The sequence below is a fragment of the Dromiciops gliroides genome, chromosome 2, assembly GCF_019393635.1.
Source record: "Dromiciops gliroides isolate mDroGli1 chromosome 2, mDroGli1.pri, whole genome shotgun sequence".
NCBI lineage: Eukaryota > Metazoa > Chordata > Mammalia > Microbiotheria > Microbiotheriidae > Dromiciops > Dromiciops gliroides.
The window spans coordinates 122,575,409-122,596,696 of record NC_057862.1 but is presented as its reverse complement, the minus strand read 5'-3'; the positions used below and the strand labels follow the sequence as shown (position 1 = coordinate 122,596,696).

The following is a 21,288-nucleotide window of genomic DNA, read 5'->3' as shown; positions in this document are numbered from 1 at the left end:
GATATGGTCATCTGTTTTGCTATTTTTTTCTCCTTCCTCTTTTTTGTTTTATTCTTTATTTAAGAGACAATCCTCTAAGAAGGAGGAAAGCAAAGGGATACAAGAGAAAATGTAGGTGATGTAAAAACAAAATATACCAGTAAAGTCTATTAAAAATAAAAATAGCAACAAAATTTTAAAAGGAAGCTTACTGTAGATGATGAGGGTATTAACTAACCTGGTAGCTTTGTGAGTGGAGAGGGTAAAGGGGAGGGAGGTAGAAATGAGATTTGGCAATAGATTAGAGGATGAGAGGAAGGAATTGAGGATGATATAGAAGCTTCAAGCCTGGGTGACTGAGAGGATGGTGGTGCCATTGGGAGAGGGGAAGCTTTTGGGAAAAAGATGACTTCTGTTTTGGGAGAGGGGAGGGAGGGAAGGGAAGAAACGTTTGTTAAGTGCTTACTATGTGCCAGGCACTGTGCTAAGTGCTTTACAAATATTATCTCATTTGGACATGTTGAGTTTAATATGTACAAAAGGTGATGTCCAATATGTCCAGAAGGAACTCAGGACTGAGTCAAGGGCTGGCTATATAGATCTGTATATCTATATAGATAGAGATCTACATAAATCATCTACATAAAGCTGATACTTGAACCCATAGAATTGATGAGGTCACCAAGTGGATAGTTGAGAGATAAAAGAAAAGAGAGCCCAGGACAGGGCCTTAGGAACATCCATGGTAAGTGGTAATGTCCTGGATACCAGCAAAGAAGACTGAGAAGGAGCAGTCAATAGAGAGGAGGAGAACCAGAGTATTTATACAAAAATCTAGAGATAGTTCCTTATCCAAGAAGAGAAGATCAACAGTTCCGAATTTTGCAAAGAGGTCCAGAAGTATGAGGATTGAGAACAGGCCATTATTTATTTTTTTTAATTAGTAGATCATTGGTAACTTGAGAGAAAGGTTTCTGTTGAAAGAAGAGGTCAGAAGTCATATTGCAGAGGATTAAAAAGAGGGTGAGAAGAAGGGAAGGCATCTAGTATAGATAGCTTTTTCAAGGAGTATAACTAAAAAGGAGAAGAGAGACTAGGAATGATGGCAAGCCAGGATGATAGGTTCAAGTGAGGTTTTTTATTTTGTTTTGTTTTCAGAGGGAGAACACATAGTCATACTTTGTAGGCATCAGGGAAGAAGTCAGTATATGGGAAGATATTGAAGATTATAGGGAGTGAGGATGATAGGGAAGGAAATCTGCTGAAAAAAAATCAGAGGAGTTGTAATCAAGGGTACATGTAGAAAATTTGGCCTTGGCAAGGAGATGAGCCCTTCTTTCATTTGGCAGAGGAGTAAAAGTAGGGATGAGGGAACATATCTGAAAGATGTGAGATGAAGGGAAAAGAGGGAAGTCTCAGGAAATGACTTTGATTTCTTTAAAGAATGTATAAGAGGGGCGGCTAGATGGTGCAGTGGTAAAGCACCGGCCCTGGATTCAGGAGGACCTGAGTTCAAATCCCACCTCAGACACTTAACACTTACTAGCTGTGTGACCCTGGGCAAGTCACTTAACCCCAATTGCCTCACTAAAAAAAAAAAAAAAAGAATGTATAAGGGGGGCAGCTAGGTGGCGCAGTAGATAGAGCACCGGCCCTGGAATTAAGGAGGACCTGAGTTCAAATCCGACCTCAGACACTTAATACTTACTAGCTGTGTGACCCTGGGCAAGTCACTTAACCCCAGTTGCCTCACTAAAAGAAAGAAAGAAAGAAAGAAAGAAAGAAAGAAAGAAAGAAAGAAAGAAAGAAAGAAAGAAAGAAAGAAAGAAAGAAAGAAAGAAAGAAAGAAAGAAAGAAAGAAAAGAATATATAAGGGACATCCCTAGCATAGAGGATGAGGGAAGATGGTTGGGCTATCTGAAGAGGAGAGTGGGATAATGAGTCAGTTAGGGAAGAGAAGAATGATTGTCTTGCTGCAATAAGGGCCTAGTTGAGATTAGAAAATATAAATTTGGGGGCAGCTAGATGATGCAGTGGATAGAGCATGGCCCTGGATTCAGGAGGACCCGAGTTCAAATTTGACATCAGACACTTGATACTTATTAGCTGTGTGACCTTGGGGCAAGTCACTTAACCCCAATTGCCTCACCAAATAAATAAATAAATTTGTAGTGAACCTAACTGGCATGGTTATATTATTTTTTTCCAGCTCCAGTCAGCAGCCTATGAATTGGGGTGGGGGTAATTCAGGGCTCCGGTTTGCAAAGCATAGTCAGCAAAAAGACAAGAGATTGAGAATATAGCAATGTCAAATTAAATTGGTTCATCCAAGAGTTGAGATAGGAGTGGTATGAGAAGAGTGTTGTCATTGTAGGGGTAATGCCTCTGAAAGAAGAACTAAAAGGTGTAAAGGAGATCACAGTGAAAATGAAGAGCAGAGCTAGATTTTGGAAGGTGTAAAGATTGGAATGACGCCACCTGCTGGAGACTTACTGTAGAAGAGTTCCGCCCATGAAGTGAAGGTCTTTGAGGGCAAGACCAGGAGTCTTTTCTTTGGCATCAGGGAGTGACATTGGGTAGTGGGAGGAAGAAGGAAGAGACTAGCGCTCTGTCTGGCTCTTTTTCCTTTGGACTCTGGTGGAGAGCAGAGCTAGAAATGTGCTCTCCCTTTAATAGATAGGAATCTAGGCCTTTCTCTTTACCAAATTCTTATTCTCCTTAATAAATGCTTAAAAATCTAACTCTTGCTACAGCTTATAATTTATTGGCGACCACTCATTAGATATTTTAGACAGTTTAGCTAGAATTTTAGTCCTTAACAAAGGCATATAGAAAAATAAAAGATTATGGTCATCTAAAGGAATTTTTGAGTTCATGAACATAGAACACTTATGGGTGATGACAAAGTCAAGAGTATGAACATCTCATTGAATAGCTTGAAGAACTTGTCCATCGGTATTTGAGAGAGTAGGAGTTGGGGTGGGCAGCTAGGTGGCACTGTGGATAGACTGCTGGGTTTAGAGTCAGAAAGACTGTTCAGATTTGGTCTCAGACACTTACTACCTGTGTGACTGAAGGCAAGTCACTTAACCTGTTTGCCTGATTTTTCATTTGTAAAATGAGCTAATGAAGGAAATGGCAAACCACTCCAGTATCTCTGCCGATTAAATTCCAAACGGGGTCACAAAGAGTCAGACACAACTGAACAACAACAAAAGGAGTTCTGGTAGAAAGATTGACCTGATGATTGAACTCATTGAAGGAGCATGGAGAATGGGTACACCGGCGGGGTTTCCTCAGATAATGGCCCCCAGGAGCAGGGAGCAGGATCTGGATTGGATGATAAACTTGAAGAATATGAATCTCAGAAGAGGAAAGGTCCAAGAGTCTGGAAGTAGCGTGGGGAGCAAGGAGTATTTTTGAATGTGGCCAACAATGGCATAATTTGGCTTGACCGTGCATACTTAACAGGCTTTTGTTTTTCTTTTAGCAAATGAGTGTTCATGGGAACGTTAAAATAAAAGGTACATCAAGAAAAAGCCCTGAGGAGTGGAAGGATAGATTAGAGGTCTTGAAGTAGTAGATGAAAGTAGAAGTTAAGCCTAGGGGGTGATAGCATGATAAAAGTTTAGCGCAAGAGGAATGTCTGGTTTATTATTTTTTTTTAATTAGGGAAATGGAACAGGTGGTTAATGGTGACATCCGGTGTATGACCATCCCCTTGGGTGGCAGGGGGGCGGTATAGCAGTAGGACATGGGATTCAAGGAGGCTGAGTCCAATCCACGGGCATTTTTATTAAGCTGTAATTTGTGAGTACGAACTTTGACCTTCCTTTGCGTGTCCCCGCCCCCGCTCCCCCCCCACTCCCCACCGCCCCCTAGCACTTAGCAGAGGGCCTGGTACATAGAAGGCACTTAATAAATGTTTGTTGACTGACTGATGTAGGTTTATTTACTATGTGCTGGGGATACAAAGGCTTAGGCAGTTTGGAGGAGTATCAGCACGGATGCTAAAGGGTAGTGAGGGAGGAAAGACGTAGAAGGAACAACCCAAGAAGCGTTAGAGCACACTAGAGATAGAGAGCTGTGCTTTTGATGTTTTGAGACTGTGAACATCAAAAAGGGGCTGCGGACTGTCCGAATATAAGGGAGGACTGAAAGGGGCAGTGGAGAAGGAGACGCAATTAATCCACTCCCGCAAATTAAAATAAAGCTGTGGCTCCAACCTATTTATTCTGGTTTACCAAATGCCAGCTCCTTTCCCACTATAACAGACTGTCACGGCTACTTCCCTATTACCTTCTTGCTCTCCCCCCTTCTTTGTAAGACTCTTGGAACCGTCCATGCCATGAAAACAAGAAGAACGGAAGGCGGCAGCCGGAGTGTGGTGGGGGCGGGAGTTGTTGCCCTGAATGACGGAAGTGAGGTCATCGCGGTGTCCACTTTAGCGGGAAATTCGGAGTCAGTCCGCGGCTGTTTGGCGGAAGTGACCGGCAAGAAACCCGGGGGCCCTGAGCTCGAGCAGGAACTGTGCTTTTGGGGGTCCTGCCCGGCTACAAGCCTGGGCTCATTAGGTCCAGTGGTTCGGGAGCCCGGTAACGGGGGAAGGCTTGGGGCGCAGGGCTGAGGTGGGTCTCCAGCCTCCTAGTATTTGGCGCTTCTAGTGCCCGGGCCTGCAGGGCAAGGGGAAATGGGGAGGGGGGGGGGGGAATCCTGGGTCAGCCCCGGTCCGCCGGCCTCGCGGGGATTTGTGTCTGGTTCCCGGGGTTTGTGTCTCATCCCCTCCTCCTCAGGAGGCTGTAACCTCCATGAAGCCAGGAGCTGTTTACCCCGCAGCTGTCTCTTTTCTCCCTCCCTCCTCTGCCCGGGGATTCCGCACATAAAGTGCTGCAGAAGTGTTTACAGAGTGAGGAGCCTCGGACCAGAAGCCAATTACTCCGAGAAACTGCCTCCTTTTTAATTTTAAGAGATGGAAAGAACTTTAAAAGTCGTCTCATCTAACCTTTTCATTTTACCCTGAGAGGCCAAGTGAGTGGCCTGTGCTTGTACAGCGAGTGCTGTCAGTGACAGCCCTCCCACGGAGCCGAGCTCTCCCGCTTCCTAATCCCGGGCTCCGGGCTGATCACAATATTCTCACCGGAATATTGAGAACCTCAGTGACCTGCTAGTTCAGCTCCTGTTGCCAGTTTATGGATGTTCATGAACTCGGGCAGATCGTTTATCTGTTATTTGCCTTAGTGTCTAGTAGCTACTACGCAAGCATTTGTTGATTTATATTGAATTTATCTTCTCTTAGGTGTCATCAAACTTTGGAGTCATCTTTGACTCCACCCTGTTCTCCTAAATCCAGGCAGTACACATGCCTTAGCTTAACTTCCAATTGCTTCTCAGATTTTCTCTTGCTTCCCAACAGTTATTACACTATCTTGGTCTTTATCATCTGAATTTTAGCTGGTCTCTTTTTCTCTGGTTTTATTCTCGTTCACCAACCCCCCCCCCCCCAACTACCAGATTTATCTTTCTAAAACACTGCTTTTGTCATATCAAAGAAACCTTCAGGAGTTCACCAATGGCTACAGTAGTGATAGTTTTCAATTTTTTCCCCCCTCAAGGCACAGTTTCTTTGCCGTGACATATCATAGCACCCAGGACATTTAAATTTGTAAGAGAAGAGGGTTCTCAGGCAATCCATCTGGGTCTTTGAATTCTTCTGCCTTTCTCTTTCAACCTTTTCTCCTCATCTTTATTTATTCTCTTAGACTTCACAACAGAGGAAGTGGCTTGCTACTTTGGATAAAGCTGCAGTTGTGACCTTTGCAGTGCCAAACCAATTCGAGCAGACAGCAAAGTGCACCTGGCACTGGTGCCAACGATTTTGTCACATAAAATTAGGAAATTGGTGTTCTAAGGGACACTGTTTGAGAACCTTTGGCCTAGAGGATAAACTCCTTACTCAGGCTTTTGAGACTTTCAGTTTGTCTTTACTCTTTCAACTTTTCCCCCCACTACTCCTCACCTTGAAATTTCCATTCCAGCTGAGCTGCTTTACTTTCTCTTCACAAACACAATTTGTGAGGTCTATCCCTATGCCTTTGATGGTCTTGTTGCTACCTGTCCCATTTCAGAAGCCTTGCCTATCTCAGCAGAATGTCTGTAGCTCTTTTGTATAGCACAGCACATAGCATATTATTTTGTATTCTCAGTTAATTGTATCTATCCAGTACAACAAAGTTTTGAGAATGATAAACTTTTTTGTTTGTTTGTTTTGAGGGGCAATGGGGGTTAAGTGACTTGCCCAGAGTCACATAGCTAGTGAGTGTCAAGTGTCTGAGGTTGGATTTGAACTCAGGTCCTCCTGAATCCAGAGCTGGTGCTTTATCCACTGTGCCACCTAGCTGCCCCAGAGAATGATAAACTTTTGTAGTTCTCAGTACCTTGTATATGGTAGGTGCTCAGTAAATATTTTCTGTTCATAGAATTTACCCATGACCTGGTAGCCATAGAGTTTAGCCTCTTATTACTAGAGTATGATGGAAGTGACTGGTATATTATTGAGTATGTCCCATACCACTCATTGCAAGGCAACACATTAATTAAAATTACAAATCATTTACAGTCCCGAGATATTGTAAACGAGCTATTTTTCCCTTTTCCTTTTTAAAGAAGATAGCAATGTGAAAAGGTGATTTTTGTCTTAAGAATGTTTTCTGTTCCAATAAGATAAACTAATCAAAGATATATCAAGACTGATGTCCCTAGAAAACAAGTTAGGCTTTGGAATGAAATTAGTGGCAGCTCAGTATTAATAATAATTGCTATCGGGGCAGCTAGGTGGCACAGTGGATAGAGCACTGGCCCTGGAGTCAGGAGTTCCTGAGTTCAAATCCGGCCTCAGACACTTAATACTTACTAGCTGTGTGACCCTGGGCAAGTCACTTAACCCCAATTGCCTCACTAAAAACCAAAACCAAAATAATAATTGCTAGCACTTGTATAGTGCTTTAAAATTTACAAAGTACTTTACAAATATTTCATTTTTCTCACAGCATCATTGGGAAATGGGTGTTCTATCCTCATTTTAAAGAGGAGAAAACTGAGGCAAATAGTGGTTAAATGATTTGCCCAGGGTTACGAAGCTAATGTGTCTGAATCTGGATTTGAACTCAGGTCTTCCTGACTCCAGATCCTAAACAATCTCTACTGTGCTATTGTGACCAGTTGATTATTCATTTTGAGCAGTTCTCTCTCCTGAACAAAAGCTATGAAGGTCACTTGAGTACAATAGAGATTCCTGGGAAAGAGAAGGTGTTGGGGAAATCTAGAGATTGTTTTCAGTGCATTAAAATAAAAATACTTTGTTTTTCAGGAGGTTAGGAAAGAGAAACAGACCTGGTTGCCTGCCAACTTCTCTTTCAGCTCTGGGATTCTGTGAAAACCAAACAGTTGTGTAATGTATTTTCTCCACAGTTCCCTGAGATAGGCTACAATGGACCAGAAAATTATCTTGCTAGCAGCAGAAAAAACAGCAGAGAAACTGCAAGAATTTCTGCAGTGCCTGAAAGATGATGAGGTGAGTATGAAGATTCCAATTATTATTAATTATTGATGGAGAAAATTCTAAAAGTTTTTAGTAGGTACTAAAATGCTATATTATGTAAATGGAAAATAATGGTAATAAAAGAACAACTAATCTTTGATCCTCAAACTTTGGTTTTCCTGAAATATGTGAAGAGAGGACAAGAATTTAAGTAATTTATACATGAATGAGAAGTTCTTTGATGTTCTGTGATGTCATTGATGTGGGCATTTGCTGAAGTGGTGCCTTTTCTTCTTTAACCCCTTCTGTTCATGACCTCCCATGAACTTTTCCCTGGAGGTCCCCTCAGTAGATCAGAAGCTTCCTCTGGATTATGATCAGGGTCAGCACCATTGGAAGACATAGGCCACCTTCTTAGGATCCCTTGCTCTTGCTTCCTGAATGGCCTACCTCTTTTCCTACTTCATAGCTTTCTTGGATGAAGTCTTTCACAGCATTTCTTGACTTGTTTCATTTGTAATAAGACTGTCAGGATTGATATGATTCAGTTCTTGTGGGTGGGGGGTGGAAATGGAGGGGGGAAGAGAAATTGGAACACAAAGTTTTTAAAAAATTGATGTTAAAATTTTGTTTTTACATATATTTTGGAAAATAACATTCTATTAAAAAAAAAAGATTGATATGATTCAGGTCATCCAACGTTGAGTTCTCCAGCTAAGTGTACTGAGTACTAACAATTAAGCTAATGTGTAGAGATAGTTTGAAAACTGATTCTTAGCACCTTCTATCTCCTTCTTTGCCATTCTGCCACTATTGCAATCCTGGTTAGGTACGTGGTGAATAAGGCTCAGAGTTTTTAATGTATTGGTGCTATAGTAGTTGAAAATGATGTAGGCCTATCCTATTCACTACTTTATGGCAGCACTTACTGAACATTAAGATAAGGCTTTATTTTTTGCTGGGCAGTGGGGGTTAAGTGACTTGCCCAGGGTCACACAGCTAGTAAAGTGTCAAGTGTCTGAGGCCATATTTATCCACTGCACCACCTAGCTGCCCCAGGCTTCACTCTTAATTATTCTTTGAAACATGCTAAACTGCTATTTGCATGAGTTATGATTACTTTGTTTTACAGAAGTAAAATAAAAAGGTTGAGTTAACAGCATTTTAGTAAAATCTACCCTACTCCCATGTATATAAATATATATATATATAAATGGGGGCATTTGTGGCTTTTAGTGTCATTTAGAGGTCTGTGCCTACCCAGGTATATCTTTTATGTACTTTTTTACTAAAGAAGGATGTTTCTTACCATTCCCTAAAATTTACAGCCATTCTTCTTTCTGTGTTTACAGCTGACTGGTCTCCTTCAGAAGCATGCAGTGAAAGGAAAATCACCTGGAACACTGCTGAAAGGCATCTTCAAGGGTAATGATGAGGTTATAACACTAATGCCATTTCCTAAACATGCCTTAAACAATTGCCTTATTTCACCGGTTGTTAGTCATTGAATTTATTTACTGTGAAAAAAGATAACCTTTGCTAGAACAAAACGAAAGGACAGTTGGGGGGTTGTTCTTATTGTTGTTGATTTTAAAAAATTATTGGATAATATTCAAATGGTGTTGGTTTATTGGTGATTAAAGGAAGCTTTTTGCCTACTGTCCCCCTTGATTTGCTGTCTTTAGAAGTGTATTTAAGGCAATAACAGTCATTGCTACCTCATCTATACTTAATTTGAGGCTATGGAGCCCTAGGGTTTAATAAAAGACTTCATCCTGTGTTTCTTCAAAACACAGGTTTTCTTTTTCAGTCAAGCCATTCTTTGCTGCAGGGCAGCAGTCTCCCACTTCTCATGAGAGAAATGTTCAAATTGTTTGAGGCCACACGCATGGAAGCTTGAATTTTCCTACTATCCCTTTTAATCAGCATGCTAAACCCTACCCAAGAGTAACCCCACTATTTGCCTTCTCTGTGCCTCTTCTTGGATGGCTAAGGAAATCACACAACTGTGCTGGCTAGGTCCTTTACAAATTTGTGGTTTTGTAGCTCATCTAGACCCTCATTAGTGCAAAGCAGTGTTTACTTTTCCTTGGGACCATCTAGGTGGCATAAAGCACTGGCCCTGGATTCAGGAGGACCTGAGTTCAAATCCAGCTTGACATTTGACACTTACTAGCTGTGTGACTCTGGGCAAGTCACTTAACCCTCATTGCCCCACCAAAAAAAAAAATAGTTTGCTTTTCCTTAATGTACTCTCTATTGCACTACCTGCAGGGCTTGTGTCAAACATTTCTTCTTTCCTTAAGCCTTCCATTCAATCTTTTGTTACCCTTCCTCTCAATTGTGAACCTTAAAAAATACTTTATTGAGAAATTAGATGCTATTTTCTGCAAGCTCCTTCTCCTCTACATCTAAAAACCCCATAGGAGAACCCCCCACCTCTCCAGTGTAATGAAGGAGTGGCCCTTCTCTTCAGGGCTAACTAAAATACTTAGACTCTGGATTTCATCCCATCTATTCCAGCAGACTGCCTCTGCAACTATCCTCTCTCCCTAATCTTAAATTTCTATCTCTGGCTCCCTCCCTGCTCTCATACCCAGGCAGCTCCCATTCTTCTTCTCCTTTTTTTTTTTTTTTTGGTGAGGCAATTGGGGTTAAGTGACTTGGCCCAGGGTCACACAGCTAGCAAAGTGTCAAGGGTCTGAGGCTGGATTTGAACTCAGGTACTCCTGACTCTAGGGCCCGTGCTCTATCCACTGCGCCACCTAGCTGCCCCCAGCTCTCATTCTTTAAAAGCAAACAAAAAATGTTCCTTGACCCCTGAAATTATTATCCTAAACATCTGTCTTTCACAGCCAAACTCTTAGAAAAAGCTGTCAGGACTTGTTATCCTCACTTCTCAGCGACTTGCAGTCTGGTCTCCAACATTACTGGTGATTTCTTTTTTTTTTATTTTTTTTTTTTTGGGCAGGGCCATGGGGGTTAAGTGACTTTCCCAGGGTCACACAGCTAGTAAGTGTTAAGTGTCTTAGGCTGGATTTGAACTCAGGTCCTCCTGACTCCAGGGCAGGTGCTCTATCCACTGTGCCACCTAGCTGCCCACTAGTGATTTCTTAATAGCCAAGTCCAGTGGTCTTTCCTCAGTTCTGCAGAGTTTGACTCTGCTGATCACCTTGTCTTGGTGGATAGTCATTCCTGTGGATTTTCATGACATTTTCCTCCTACCCATCTGGCTACTCCTGTTTCTTTTTCTGGCTTCAGATCATGCCTCTTAGTTCTGGGTACAGTCCAGGGTTCTTTCCTGGACCCTATTCTATTTCTATATCCTTGTCAGTTATCTCATTGGCTCTCATGGGATCATTTATCATGTCCGGGCAGGTGACTCCCAAAACGCTATATCTAGCTGTTTTCCTGTGATTCTGCATTTCCAGCTGCTTATTGGACATAGCCCACTGGTTGTCCTGTGGTAATTTACACTCATGATTAAAACAGAATTCCTCTCTCCCCCCTCCCCCATCTCTCTTCTCCTTCTAACCATGCAGGTTTGCAGTCTTAGAATCATTCTCAGTTTCTCATTTTCCTTTACCTCTGATATTTAATTGGTTGCCAAGACTTGTTGAATCTATCTCCATAACATCTCTCTCATCCATCCATTTCTCTCCATTCATATGGCCATCACTCTAGTTCAGGCCCTCATCACCTATCACTTAGACTACGCAGAAGCCTCATAATTCATATCCTTATTTCAAGTCTCTCTCTTTAAAATCTGTTCTCCACCCAGTTACCAAGACGATAGTTCTAGGCATATGTCTGACTCCTACTCAAGATACCAGTGACTTTCTATTGTCTCTAAAGTAAAATACAAGGTGCTAAAGCTCTTCATAATCTGGTTTCAGTCTTCTTTTCCTTGTAACTTACATGTAACTCTCCTTTCACATGATGTACAGTTCTCCCAGAGTGGCCTATTTATTCCTCCTATACAACATTCTATCTTTCATCTTCATTTCTTTGAACAAGTCGTCCTTCAGGTTTAAAATACATTTCTTTCTCCACTTCTGCCTTTTGGAAATCCCTACCTCCCATCAAAACTTAAGTGAAATACTACATGAGGTCTTTCCTGATTCGGATCCCTTCGTCCTCCCCTCAAAAAATTTATCTACATTTACTTTATATATGCTACGTATTTACATGTGCATGTTTTTTCTGCTAATAGAGGATAAGTTCCTTGATGCGGGGACAGTTTTATTTTGGTGTTTTGTATCTCAGCCCCTACCTCAGTGACTGACATAAAATAAGCACTTGTAGGGCTGAAAGAGAAGGAAGATCACTTCTCTTAGGTGGGCTTAGCAAGTAAAAGGCGAAGAATGAAAAGAGGCTATCAGCAACCAAGGCCTACTACTCCTGCTAGAAATGTCATGATCTTTTTTTTCCATTTAATAGCATTTTATTTTTTTCCCAATTTACATGTAAAGATAGCTTTCAGCATTCCTTTTTGTACGATTTTGAGTTCCAAGTTTTTCTCCCTCCCTTCCCTCCCCCTCCGCAAGACAGCAAATAGTCTGATATAGGTTATACAGTACAATCATGTTAAATATAGGAAATAAAAATATAGGAAATGCCAGGATCTTGATGAAGTATTTTTTCTTCTAACAAATATATTTAGAATTAATTATTATGGCACTCCTCTGCTGAGCTCTGACTTATTTCTAGCTTATTGAAAAGGATGCCTTTGAGAGTACAGTTTTTAAAACCCTGTGTACATATGGCTGACAACTGACAGTATTTTGAAGTGGCCTTATATTAGAATTATCTGACAATCACCCTTGTCACAATCAGTATGAAATATCCTCTCAAAAAGACTTTTTGTTCCTTGCAACATCCAGTAATTCATAGAAAAGAAAAATTTCAGTGCATTTCTTGTAGTCAACTAGTAATATAATACTATAAAGTACTATGAATTTGCCTTTTAGCCACAGCTTTTAGGTACTACTATGATTTGTATTTGAGAGATGCATGATTTATTAGTCTTTTGTGTGTCTTAATTTGCTTTCTCTATGTATCATATATAATAATAATAATAGTATTTCTTCTTTTCGCTTTGTTTTTCAACCCCTTCTTCTAAAACAATAAGGTTCCCCATGTTCTGATGAGACTGGAGCCCTTAGGAGACTCAAAGTATACAAATATTGTATCCAGTTGGTGGAGTCAGGAGATCTGCATAGAGAAGTAGCATCTGAGATCACAGGGCTACTGATGCTTGAGGTAGGATGAGAGCTAAGGGTTCTTTGGGCTGGCTTTCCCAGGTTTGTACTTTGTTAAAAGGAGAGTTGTGTGGGGCAGCTAGGTGACACAGTGGATAGAGCACCGGCCCTGGAGTCAGGAGTACCTGAGTTCAAATCTGGCCTCAGACACTTAACACTTACAAGCTGTGTGACCCTGGGCAAGTCACTTAACCCCAATTGCCTCACTAAAAAAAAAAAAAAAAAGGAGAGTTGTGGATATTTCAATGTGTTAGCCTCAGCACAGTGCCATCTTTTATTATTGGCAACAGTTTTTTGTTTTTGTTTTTGTGTTTTAGTGAGGCAATTGGGGTTAATTGACTTGCCTAGGGTCACACAGCTAGTAAGTGTTAAGTGTCTGAGGCCGGATTTGAACTCAGGTACTCCTGACTCCAGGGCCGGTGCTCTATCCACTGCGCCATCTAGCTGCCCCATATTGGCAACAGTTTTTATATCTGGTTTTTGGGCCATACAAAATATCTAATAATTACATTGACTCTCTAGTGTTGTGTACTTTTGAAAACTTGACATGTTTGTGGTATAAAAAACAGGGTAATTGGTGGGAAATGTTATACCCCTTATACGGCCATTTCTGGTTTTTAGCATGAAGGCAGTGATCCTTTCAGGTTATTGCTTGAGCCTTTCGGGAGTAATTCGACAAAAGGTGTTGTTTCTTGGAAAAACATATCAATCATCTTCTGACCTTTATTTGATTTCTTTGACCTTTGACCTTTTAGGCTCACAGTCTGCCTGGCTCCTCATTGGTTGAGCTAGCCAATGGATTTGTTGATATTATCAGGGAAGGCAGCTTGGTGAATGGGAAGTCTTTGGAGTTATTACCCATTATCCTTACTGCCCTAGCTACCAAAAAGGAAAACCTGGCTTATGGAAAAGGTAATTTCTTTCCACTTTTCAATAATTCAATTCAGCAAACATTTATGAGTGCCTACTGTGTACAGAGTATTGTGTTATATGCTGGGGGAAATATGAAGTTTAGGTAAGCACTGAGGAAGCTTGCAGTCTTGTAGGGGAATAAGACATAAATATAGGCAACTTTAATGTACAATACTGAAGGATCAGTTCATAAGAAAGGTCTATAACAAAGTGCTCTGTGAAGTTGCAAGGGGAATATGGAAGCTTATAGCACTAAGACCTCTTTTTGTTTTAGGAAATGTTAAGAAATAATACATAAGTGCCATAGTCTCGCATTAATAAAAAGTCTAATGCATCTTCCTTGAATAAAAGACAAACAATTCAGGAATGGATCTTGATTTCTTGTTCCTGAGAGACTTTGTAACTTTTGTGCTAACCAAACCAGGAAGGGAAATGTCTTTGTTTATTCCAATTTAAGATCAGTCTTTGCTCAGATTGAAAGGGAAGTAAACCCTTGGAAGGAGTGGTGAAAGATAGAATAATTGGTTTGGGGATGACATTTTCTCTAGGGTACACTGATATCAGTGTTAATAAAATTCTGTTTGGTGAATCTAAAAGCCATATTACAAAGAGTTGAAAAGAGAATTGGTGCTGAGAAAGAGGTACCAGGCATAAATAACTTTCATAAAAAGTTTGGTAGTGGGAGGCAGCTAGGTGGTGCACTGGATAAAGCACTGGCCTTGGATTCAGGAGGACCTGAGTTCAAATTCGACCTCAGACACTTGACACTTACTAGCTGTGTGACCCTGGACAAGTCACTTAACCCTCACTACCCTGCCAAAAAAAAAAAGTTTGGTAGTAAAGAGGAAGAAAGAAATGGTCACTGTATGGGGCTAAGGAAAAGCTTTTAAGGATTGGATAAAACCTGAAAATTTTTTTTAGTAGGATGAGAAGAAATTAGTGGGGAGGGAAATATAAAAGGAGTATGAGAGAGAAGGGGCAGCTCCTGGAGGAAGAAGTTCTGGGACCAATGTGTGAGTAGGACTGGGCAGAAGAAAGGAGAATAAAGGTGGCTGATGATTCTTGGACACTTTGAGGAGCGGAGGTGGGAGGATGAAGTTGCTCCTATTGGATGTCTTTGGTCTCCTCAGTGAAGTAGTGTAGAAGGCTGAGTTGTGTACTGTCAATGTGGGGGTTGAGAGATTGAGGAGGGAATTATTTGGAACAGCTCCTATGGGGAATGAGAGTGATCATTAAAGGAAACTGGAATAGTTGTTGAGCATCAGTGAGGATCCAGGTCATTGTCTTTTCTTTGAAATAGATTAATTCATCATTGCAGTTTGTATTTCCAGGTGAGCTGAATGGTGAAGAATATAAGAAGCAGCTGATTAACACTCTGTGTTCTAGCAGGTAAGTCTGTCAATCATCTTGTGATTTTTTTTTTTCCTCCAGAGCTATCCATGGCCACAAAGAACAGGGACTTGGGTTTTTTAAACAATAAGTTTCCTCTTGCACCCTTATCATATGTTGTACCAGTATAGAATCATTTAATTTATATTGAATTATTTTAGACCAGTTCCATTCATGTTCTCAATGAACCATTTTCTTAGTGTGGGGATGTAGCTCACTTTAGGAGAGTCTTCATGGAGCTTCAGGTGTTCTCAGCTTCTCAAGCTAATAGTTACCCCTCACTTCGTCCTTTTTCTGATGGTCAGTTTCTTAAGAAAGAAAAGAGGCATACCCTTAGCCTCTTTGGATTTATTATGGCATAGTTTATCCACTTTCTTCCTATCCTTGCCTATTAGCATGACATATTAAGAGAAGGAAGAGATCTTAGCTGCTTGGGCTTAGTGGTATTAGCACCTATACTACATATGATAATACTAATCCTTTAAAGAATCACTGCAAACTATGGAGTCCATATACCTGGTCTTTATTTCCTTTTTACTCACATAACCTTGAGGTTTTTCTCTGCTCTGTTACGTGAAGTGAAAGTTGCTTGCAAGTGAAATTTGAATCCCTGGGAAAAGGAATGGAAAAACAGGTGTTTTAAGAGGTCGATTCCAATTACAACAAATATTTTGCAATGAAATATGACAAAAAGATTTCCAAGCATTAATTGGTAAATTGCTTTTCTTAAGGAGTATTTAATATAACAAAATTGTAATACGACAGAAAATATGGATAATTCTATAGGTTTATTTTAAAAGATTTTATCTGGGGGCAGCTGGATGGCGCAGTGGATAGAGCATTGGCCCTGGAGTCAGGAGTACCTGAGTTCAAATCCAGCCTCAGACACTTAACACTTACTAGCTGTGTGACCCTGGGCAAGTCACTTAACCCCAATTGCCTCACTAAAAAAAAAAAAGATTTTATCTGTTTGATTATCTAGAGTTTTCTACTATGAGTTGTAGACGTGGTGTTTTTTTTTTTAGTGAGGCAATGGGTTAAGTGACTTGCCCAGGGTCACACAGCTAGTAAGTGTTAAGTGTCTGAGGCTGGATTTGAACTCAGGTACTCCTGACTCCAGGGCCAATGCTCTATCCACTGTGCCATCTAGCTGCCCCGTAGATGTGTGTTTTATTGTACAATGGAAAGGGCACTGGAGATGGAGTTAGACCTGACTTAGGTTTGAGTCCCAGTTCCACCACTTATTAGCCAAATGGCCTTGGTCCTCTCATACACTAAACTGTGGTTATTGGGCCAGATGATCTTGAAGGCCCTTCCCACCTGTAGCATTGTATGCATTAATAGTCAAGTTGAAAAGGTGGCAGGTGATACTTTGTGGAGAGGAGAAAGAGGCAATTATTTCTTCTGCACCTCACAGTTATAGTTTGTCAAGAAAAGAATTGAATTCCTGCTTCCTAACATAATTTTGCAGACTGAGTCAAAGGTGAGAAACCTTTTATAATTAAGAAGCTGAAAATTACTCAAAGGAGTATATAGCTATAGATTGTCATGGACAATGGAGATTTTATGAGCCAATTTTTAAAATTACTGCATATAATGCAAGACTACAAAAGTAAGAAACAGTTTTTAAAAACCATAGCTTCTTTGCTCTCTTCTGTGTAGTCTTGGTCTCTTGCTTCTGCCTTTGTTTAACTCCTGGGTTTTGGTTTTAGTTTTTAGTTGAGTTCTGCACATTCTTATACATTGAACTCAAAAGCTGCTGAGTAGATGATTGGAAGCTCATGGAAGTACCACCAGATGTTGCCTTGTTTATTTATATGTTTTTTTAAATCCTGAGTCACTTACATTGTATGATGCCCACTGTAAACAGTGGAACAATTTTACTTCTTTGTATCTACCATAATAAGCACTGCTGTGGTAGTAAAGAGGGAAATAAAACATTAAATAAAATTCTCTAAAAACCAGAGCCATTTTACTCAGCTACAGAATTGCATCCTACTTGCTGTGTGTTTAAAGAAATATGCAGAAAGACAGAACTGAGAGTTGCAAAAGTTTACCATTTCTTATCTACATCATGCTGCTTTCTAATAGGGTCAAACCAAGTTTGACCAGCCAAAATTGTTCTCTTTGGGCTAGTTTTTGCAAATTAAAATAAGTAACTTTTCTTCTTTTTGCATTTTGTTTAACCAGATGGGACCAGCAGTTTGTAATCCAACTTACTTCCATGTTCAGGTAAAATGCTAGTTTTCCCTCTTTCTTTTCCTGGCCTGTCTTTTTAGAAACTTGTTGCATTATACTCTCACGTGTCAGTGGCTCATCTGTGAAATGTCTGGGCTATTAGCACATTTACTATCATATTTCATATTAAAAGTTCCTTTTCTCTTTGGCATCATTCATACTATTTAAATCAAAGTATAAGCCTATGGGAGGAATATGGTGTAGTGAAAAAAAGCCAGAAAAATGTGGATAATTTATCAGTATGATTATCTAGAATTTTCTACTATGAGCTATAGAGGTGTTTTTATTGTAGGATGGAAAGGGCACTGGGGTTGGAGTTAGGGTTTGAGTCCCAATTCTGCCACTTATTTAGTTAAACAAGCTTGGGCCTCTCATGCCCTAAAATGAGAGTGTTGGGCCAGATGATTCTGAAGGCCCTTCTCCCACCTGTAGCATTGTATGCATTAATAGTAAAGGTGGGAGGGTGGGAGGTGACACTTTGTGGAGAGGAGAAAAAGGTCAGAGGTTAGAAGACTTGTATTCAAAGCTGTATATAACTATGGACAAGTCACTTAATATCTATATGCTTACTTTCATCACCTGCAAAATGAGTGGCTTGAACGAGTTTGTCTGCAGGGTCCCTTCCATCTCTACATCTTAGGATCTTACAGGCTTTTCTATAGTCTTTGGTCTTTGCTTGAGTGGGTTTATTGTTTCTTCTAATGGGCTCTAGTCAGAAATCAAAAGGTAGATTAGTCCAATAATTCCCTGCAATTTTGTTTCTCAGAAATGTAAATGCTGTGAAGATTAAGGTAGAAATAAATAGCATTTGAGTATCCAGGATATGTCCACAAGATATAAAAATGTCTTGATCCACAGGGATGTCCCACTAAGCATAGAGGAGTTGGAATTTGTGGTAGAAAAGGTCCTGAGAATGCTCTCCAAGCTGGACCTCCAAGAGATACCTCCTTTGGTCTACCAGCTTCTGTTGCTTTCCTCTAAGGTAGGAACCAAAAAAACTTTTGCTCCAAAATTGAATTAGCCAAATTGAAATGGGCCATTCAGAATGGTCCAACCTATTATTCTCTGATTGGAGTTTAGAGATAACTCCAGAAATATTTTAGGGTATTGATTATGCGTTTCAGCTGTATGTGGGTACATTTGACTACACCTCACACTGAGAAAAACACATTCGCATAGTGGCAGACCAAGTTTTGTGTGCAGCAGCAAAATTAGTGGCTGTGGCAAATAAGTCATATTGTTTTCCCTTGTCTGGTTTCTCAGAGCCACTCTAGACCCACATGAAAGTATTCCGTGACCAATATGTGATCCAAAGATATAGTTTGGGTCCATTTAACTTTATGTTTAGGAATCCTTTGGATTTAAAGGCACTGTTAAACTTGGATGATTTACTTCATCTTTTTGTTTTTGTTTTGATTTACATAATTTCCAGGGATGTAGGACAAAAGTTCTGGAAGGAATTATAGCTTTCTTCAGTCAGCTGGATAAATCACACAATGAGGAGCAGAGTGGTGATGAGTGAGTAATATACAGGCGGTTTGAAATAGTTGTTTTTAAAAATTCATTCTCCTCTAAAACAAAAGTTTTCAGTAGTATATAATTACATTTTTTTTTATCTACTCTTGATTTTCCCTACCCAGAGCCTTCCTAGTCTCTATATACTCTGCAATAAAGCTGTGGAGTTGGAGAACACTCAACCTTCTCACTTGGCTATCCTCTCCTGTAAGCTTTGTGGTTAGCTACAGGGTTTATATAAAAATACTAGTGATTATTTGCTCTTGGTATAACCTGCACTAAATAATTGAGGACTGAGCTATTTCCTGGATTGTTATACTGAAAATATACCATTTCCTAGTTTCAAGTAGAGACAGTTCTTGCTTCCTCCCCTAGCCAAAACCCAGGATCCTTGGTACAGGGCAATACAAGCAGGAGCCAGAACCAGAGCCCAAGCAGTCTGCATAATACCAATTTACCTCAAGTAAGAACTGTCTGTATTGAAAGGCACTGCATGGGAGTAGGTAGGTGGTGCAGTGGATAAAGCACTGGCCCTGGATTCAGGAGGACCTGTGTTCAAATCCGGCCTCAGCCACTTGATACTTACTAGCTGTGTGACCCTGAGCAAGTCACTTAACCCTCATTGCCCCAACAAAAAAGAAAAGAGAAAAAAAAAAAGAAGGCACTGCAAAGGATTGTACTTCTGCCCAGCTATAGATCATCCAGGCAACCAGGCCTAATTCATAGTCATCAGTAGTGATTGACTTTCAATTTCTTTTTTGTATTATTGTTATTATGAATTTTACAACCAGCCTCCCAATAAACAATTATATATACAAATTTAAATAGAAAAAAAGAATTATATGTGAAACCACAAATCTCTTAGGAGGAACAGGTTATTTTTTTTTAAAAAACTTTAAGTTCAACATATTACTTTAAGGCTATCCTATTTATATGTCTCATAAATTTCCTTTTGTTCTATGTGCTTTTAAAAATGCTTCAGTGACCTTTTTTGCCTCCTTTTTTTTTGACAACACTGTCTATCTTTTCTCTCCTCTCAAATCCCTCGTGTCATATGAAAATAAGGAAAAACAGTCCTTATAACAAATAAGTATCCTCAGGCAAAACAAATCCACACATTTGCCACACACACAAAAATATATGTCTTATTTGGTACTTTGAGTCCATACCCCTCTGTTAGAAAGTAGATAGCCTTCTCCCCAATTGATCCTCTGAAGGCCTGGTTAATTATTTCACTGATTAGATTGATTTATGAAGTCTTTCAAAGTAGGTGTTTTGTTTTTTTAAAATGCTGGATATTGTTATTGTATAAATTTTTCTCCTTCACATTGTGATAGCTCATGGGAGAGACCTTGAATTTCTGTTCTTGATAAAACGTATTTGATCTTCATTTCTTTTTAAAAAACAATTTAAATTTTTATGTTTTGTTTTACATCACCTTAGTTTCCAAATATATATCTCCTTTCTTAAGTACCTGTTGAGCCATCCCCTGTTACAAAAAGGAGAAAAAGTAAGGGAAGAAGATGTTTAGCAAAACTATCTATACAATATTCCACACCTATAGTCCTCCACCTTTCAAATCAAGGAAAGGAAGTATAATTTCTCCTCTCTTCTTTAGCGAGGAGCTTGTTTATAAAACATCCAGCTTTCTTCTTTTGTGGCTGTTCTTTACATTTACCTTGTTGTGGTCATTGTATACATAGTTTTCCTGGTTCTGTTTACATTATTAGTTCCAACAAGTTCCTATACTTCTTTGTTTTCTTCATGTTCATTGTTTCTTATACACAGAATGTTCCATTATGTTCATGCACGACAATATGTTCCTCAATAGGCAGGCCCCTCATTTGGTTCCAGCTTAGTGCTACTACAAATGCTCCAATAAATATTTTGGTATATACTCCTCCTTATTTCTTTAGCTCTTTGCGCAGATGTCGTCTTCACTTATGCCATCTCTTCTACCAGCATCGCTCTCTCCATCTCCAATGTTACCTATTTTTCAAAGCTAAGCATAAGTGCCATGTCCTAATGAAGCTTCCCGAGATCAGTGATTTCTCATTCCTCAGAATTCTTCACGTACTTAGTGTCTATTTTGTACTTTCTCTGCTCAGTTTTAAGTTGCTGAAAGACAAGGACAGTTCCTTCTCCTTTACTTCCTTGCACATTATAGATGCTCAAAAATACTTATTGAACGAATCCATTTCTATTTTATTTGAGTCCAGTATGATTTGTTCCAGGGGCACAATTGAGTGTCTCAGCCAATTGCTCAGGCTCAGCGATGCAGCCCAGACCTTTCTTCCTATTCCTTTAGCTTGTTGGACCTTGTCACAGTGCCCTCTGGTGAACTGCGTCATGTGGAAGGCACCATTATCCTGCACATTGTGTTTGCCATCAAGTTGGACCGGGACCTAGGCAGAGAACTCATGAAACACTTGAAGGTAGAGCAAAACCTGAATGTGA

At 40.0% G+C, this 21,288-nt stretch overlaps 1 protein-coding gene across 1 annotated transcript in view; it reads left to right on the top strand.

Moving 5' to 3' along the window:
• Positions 1 to 4,458: 4,458 nt before the first annotated feature.
• Positions 4,459 to 21,288, top strand: part of FANCI (FA complementation group I) — a 59,845-nt gene continuing 43,015 nt past the window's right edge. The window contains exons 1-10 of the mRNA XM_043982972.1: positions 4,459 to 4,607; positions 7,447 to 7,549; positions 8,869 to 8,941; positions 12,648 to 12,778; positions 13,533 to 13,689; positions 15,021 to 15,078; positions 17,269 to 17,310; positions 18,175 to 18,298; positions 18,749 to 18,834; positions 21,140 to 21,266. Coding sequence (XP_043838907.1) covers positions 7,466 to 7,549; positions 8,869 to 8,941; positions 12,648 to 12,778; positions 13,533 to 13,689; positions 15,021 to 15,078; positions 17,269 to 17,310; positions 18,175 to 18,298; positions 18,749 to 18,834; positions 21,140 to 21,266 — 882 coding nt within the window. The 5' untranslated portion in view covers positions 4,459 to 4,607; positions 7,447 to 7,465. The remainder of the gene's footprint in view (positions 4,608 to 7,446; positions 7,550 to 8,868; positions 8,942 to 12,647; positions 12,779 to 13,532; positions 13,690 to 15,020; positions 15,079 to 17,268; positions 17,311 to 18,174; positions 18,299 to 18,748; positions 18,835 to 21,139; positions 21,267 to 21,288) is intronic.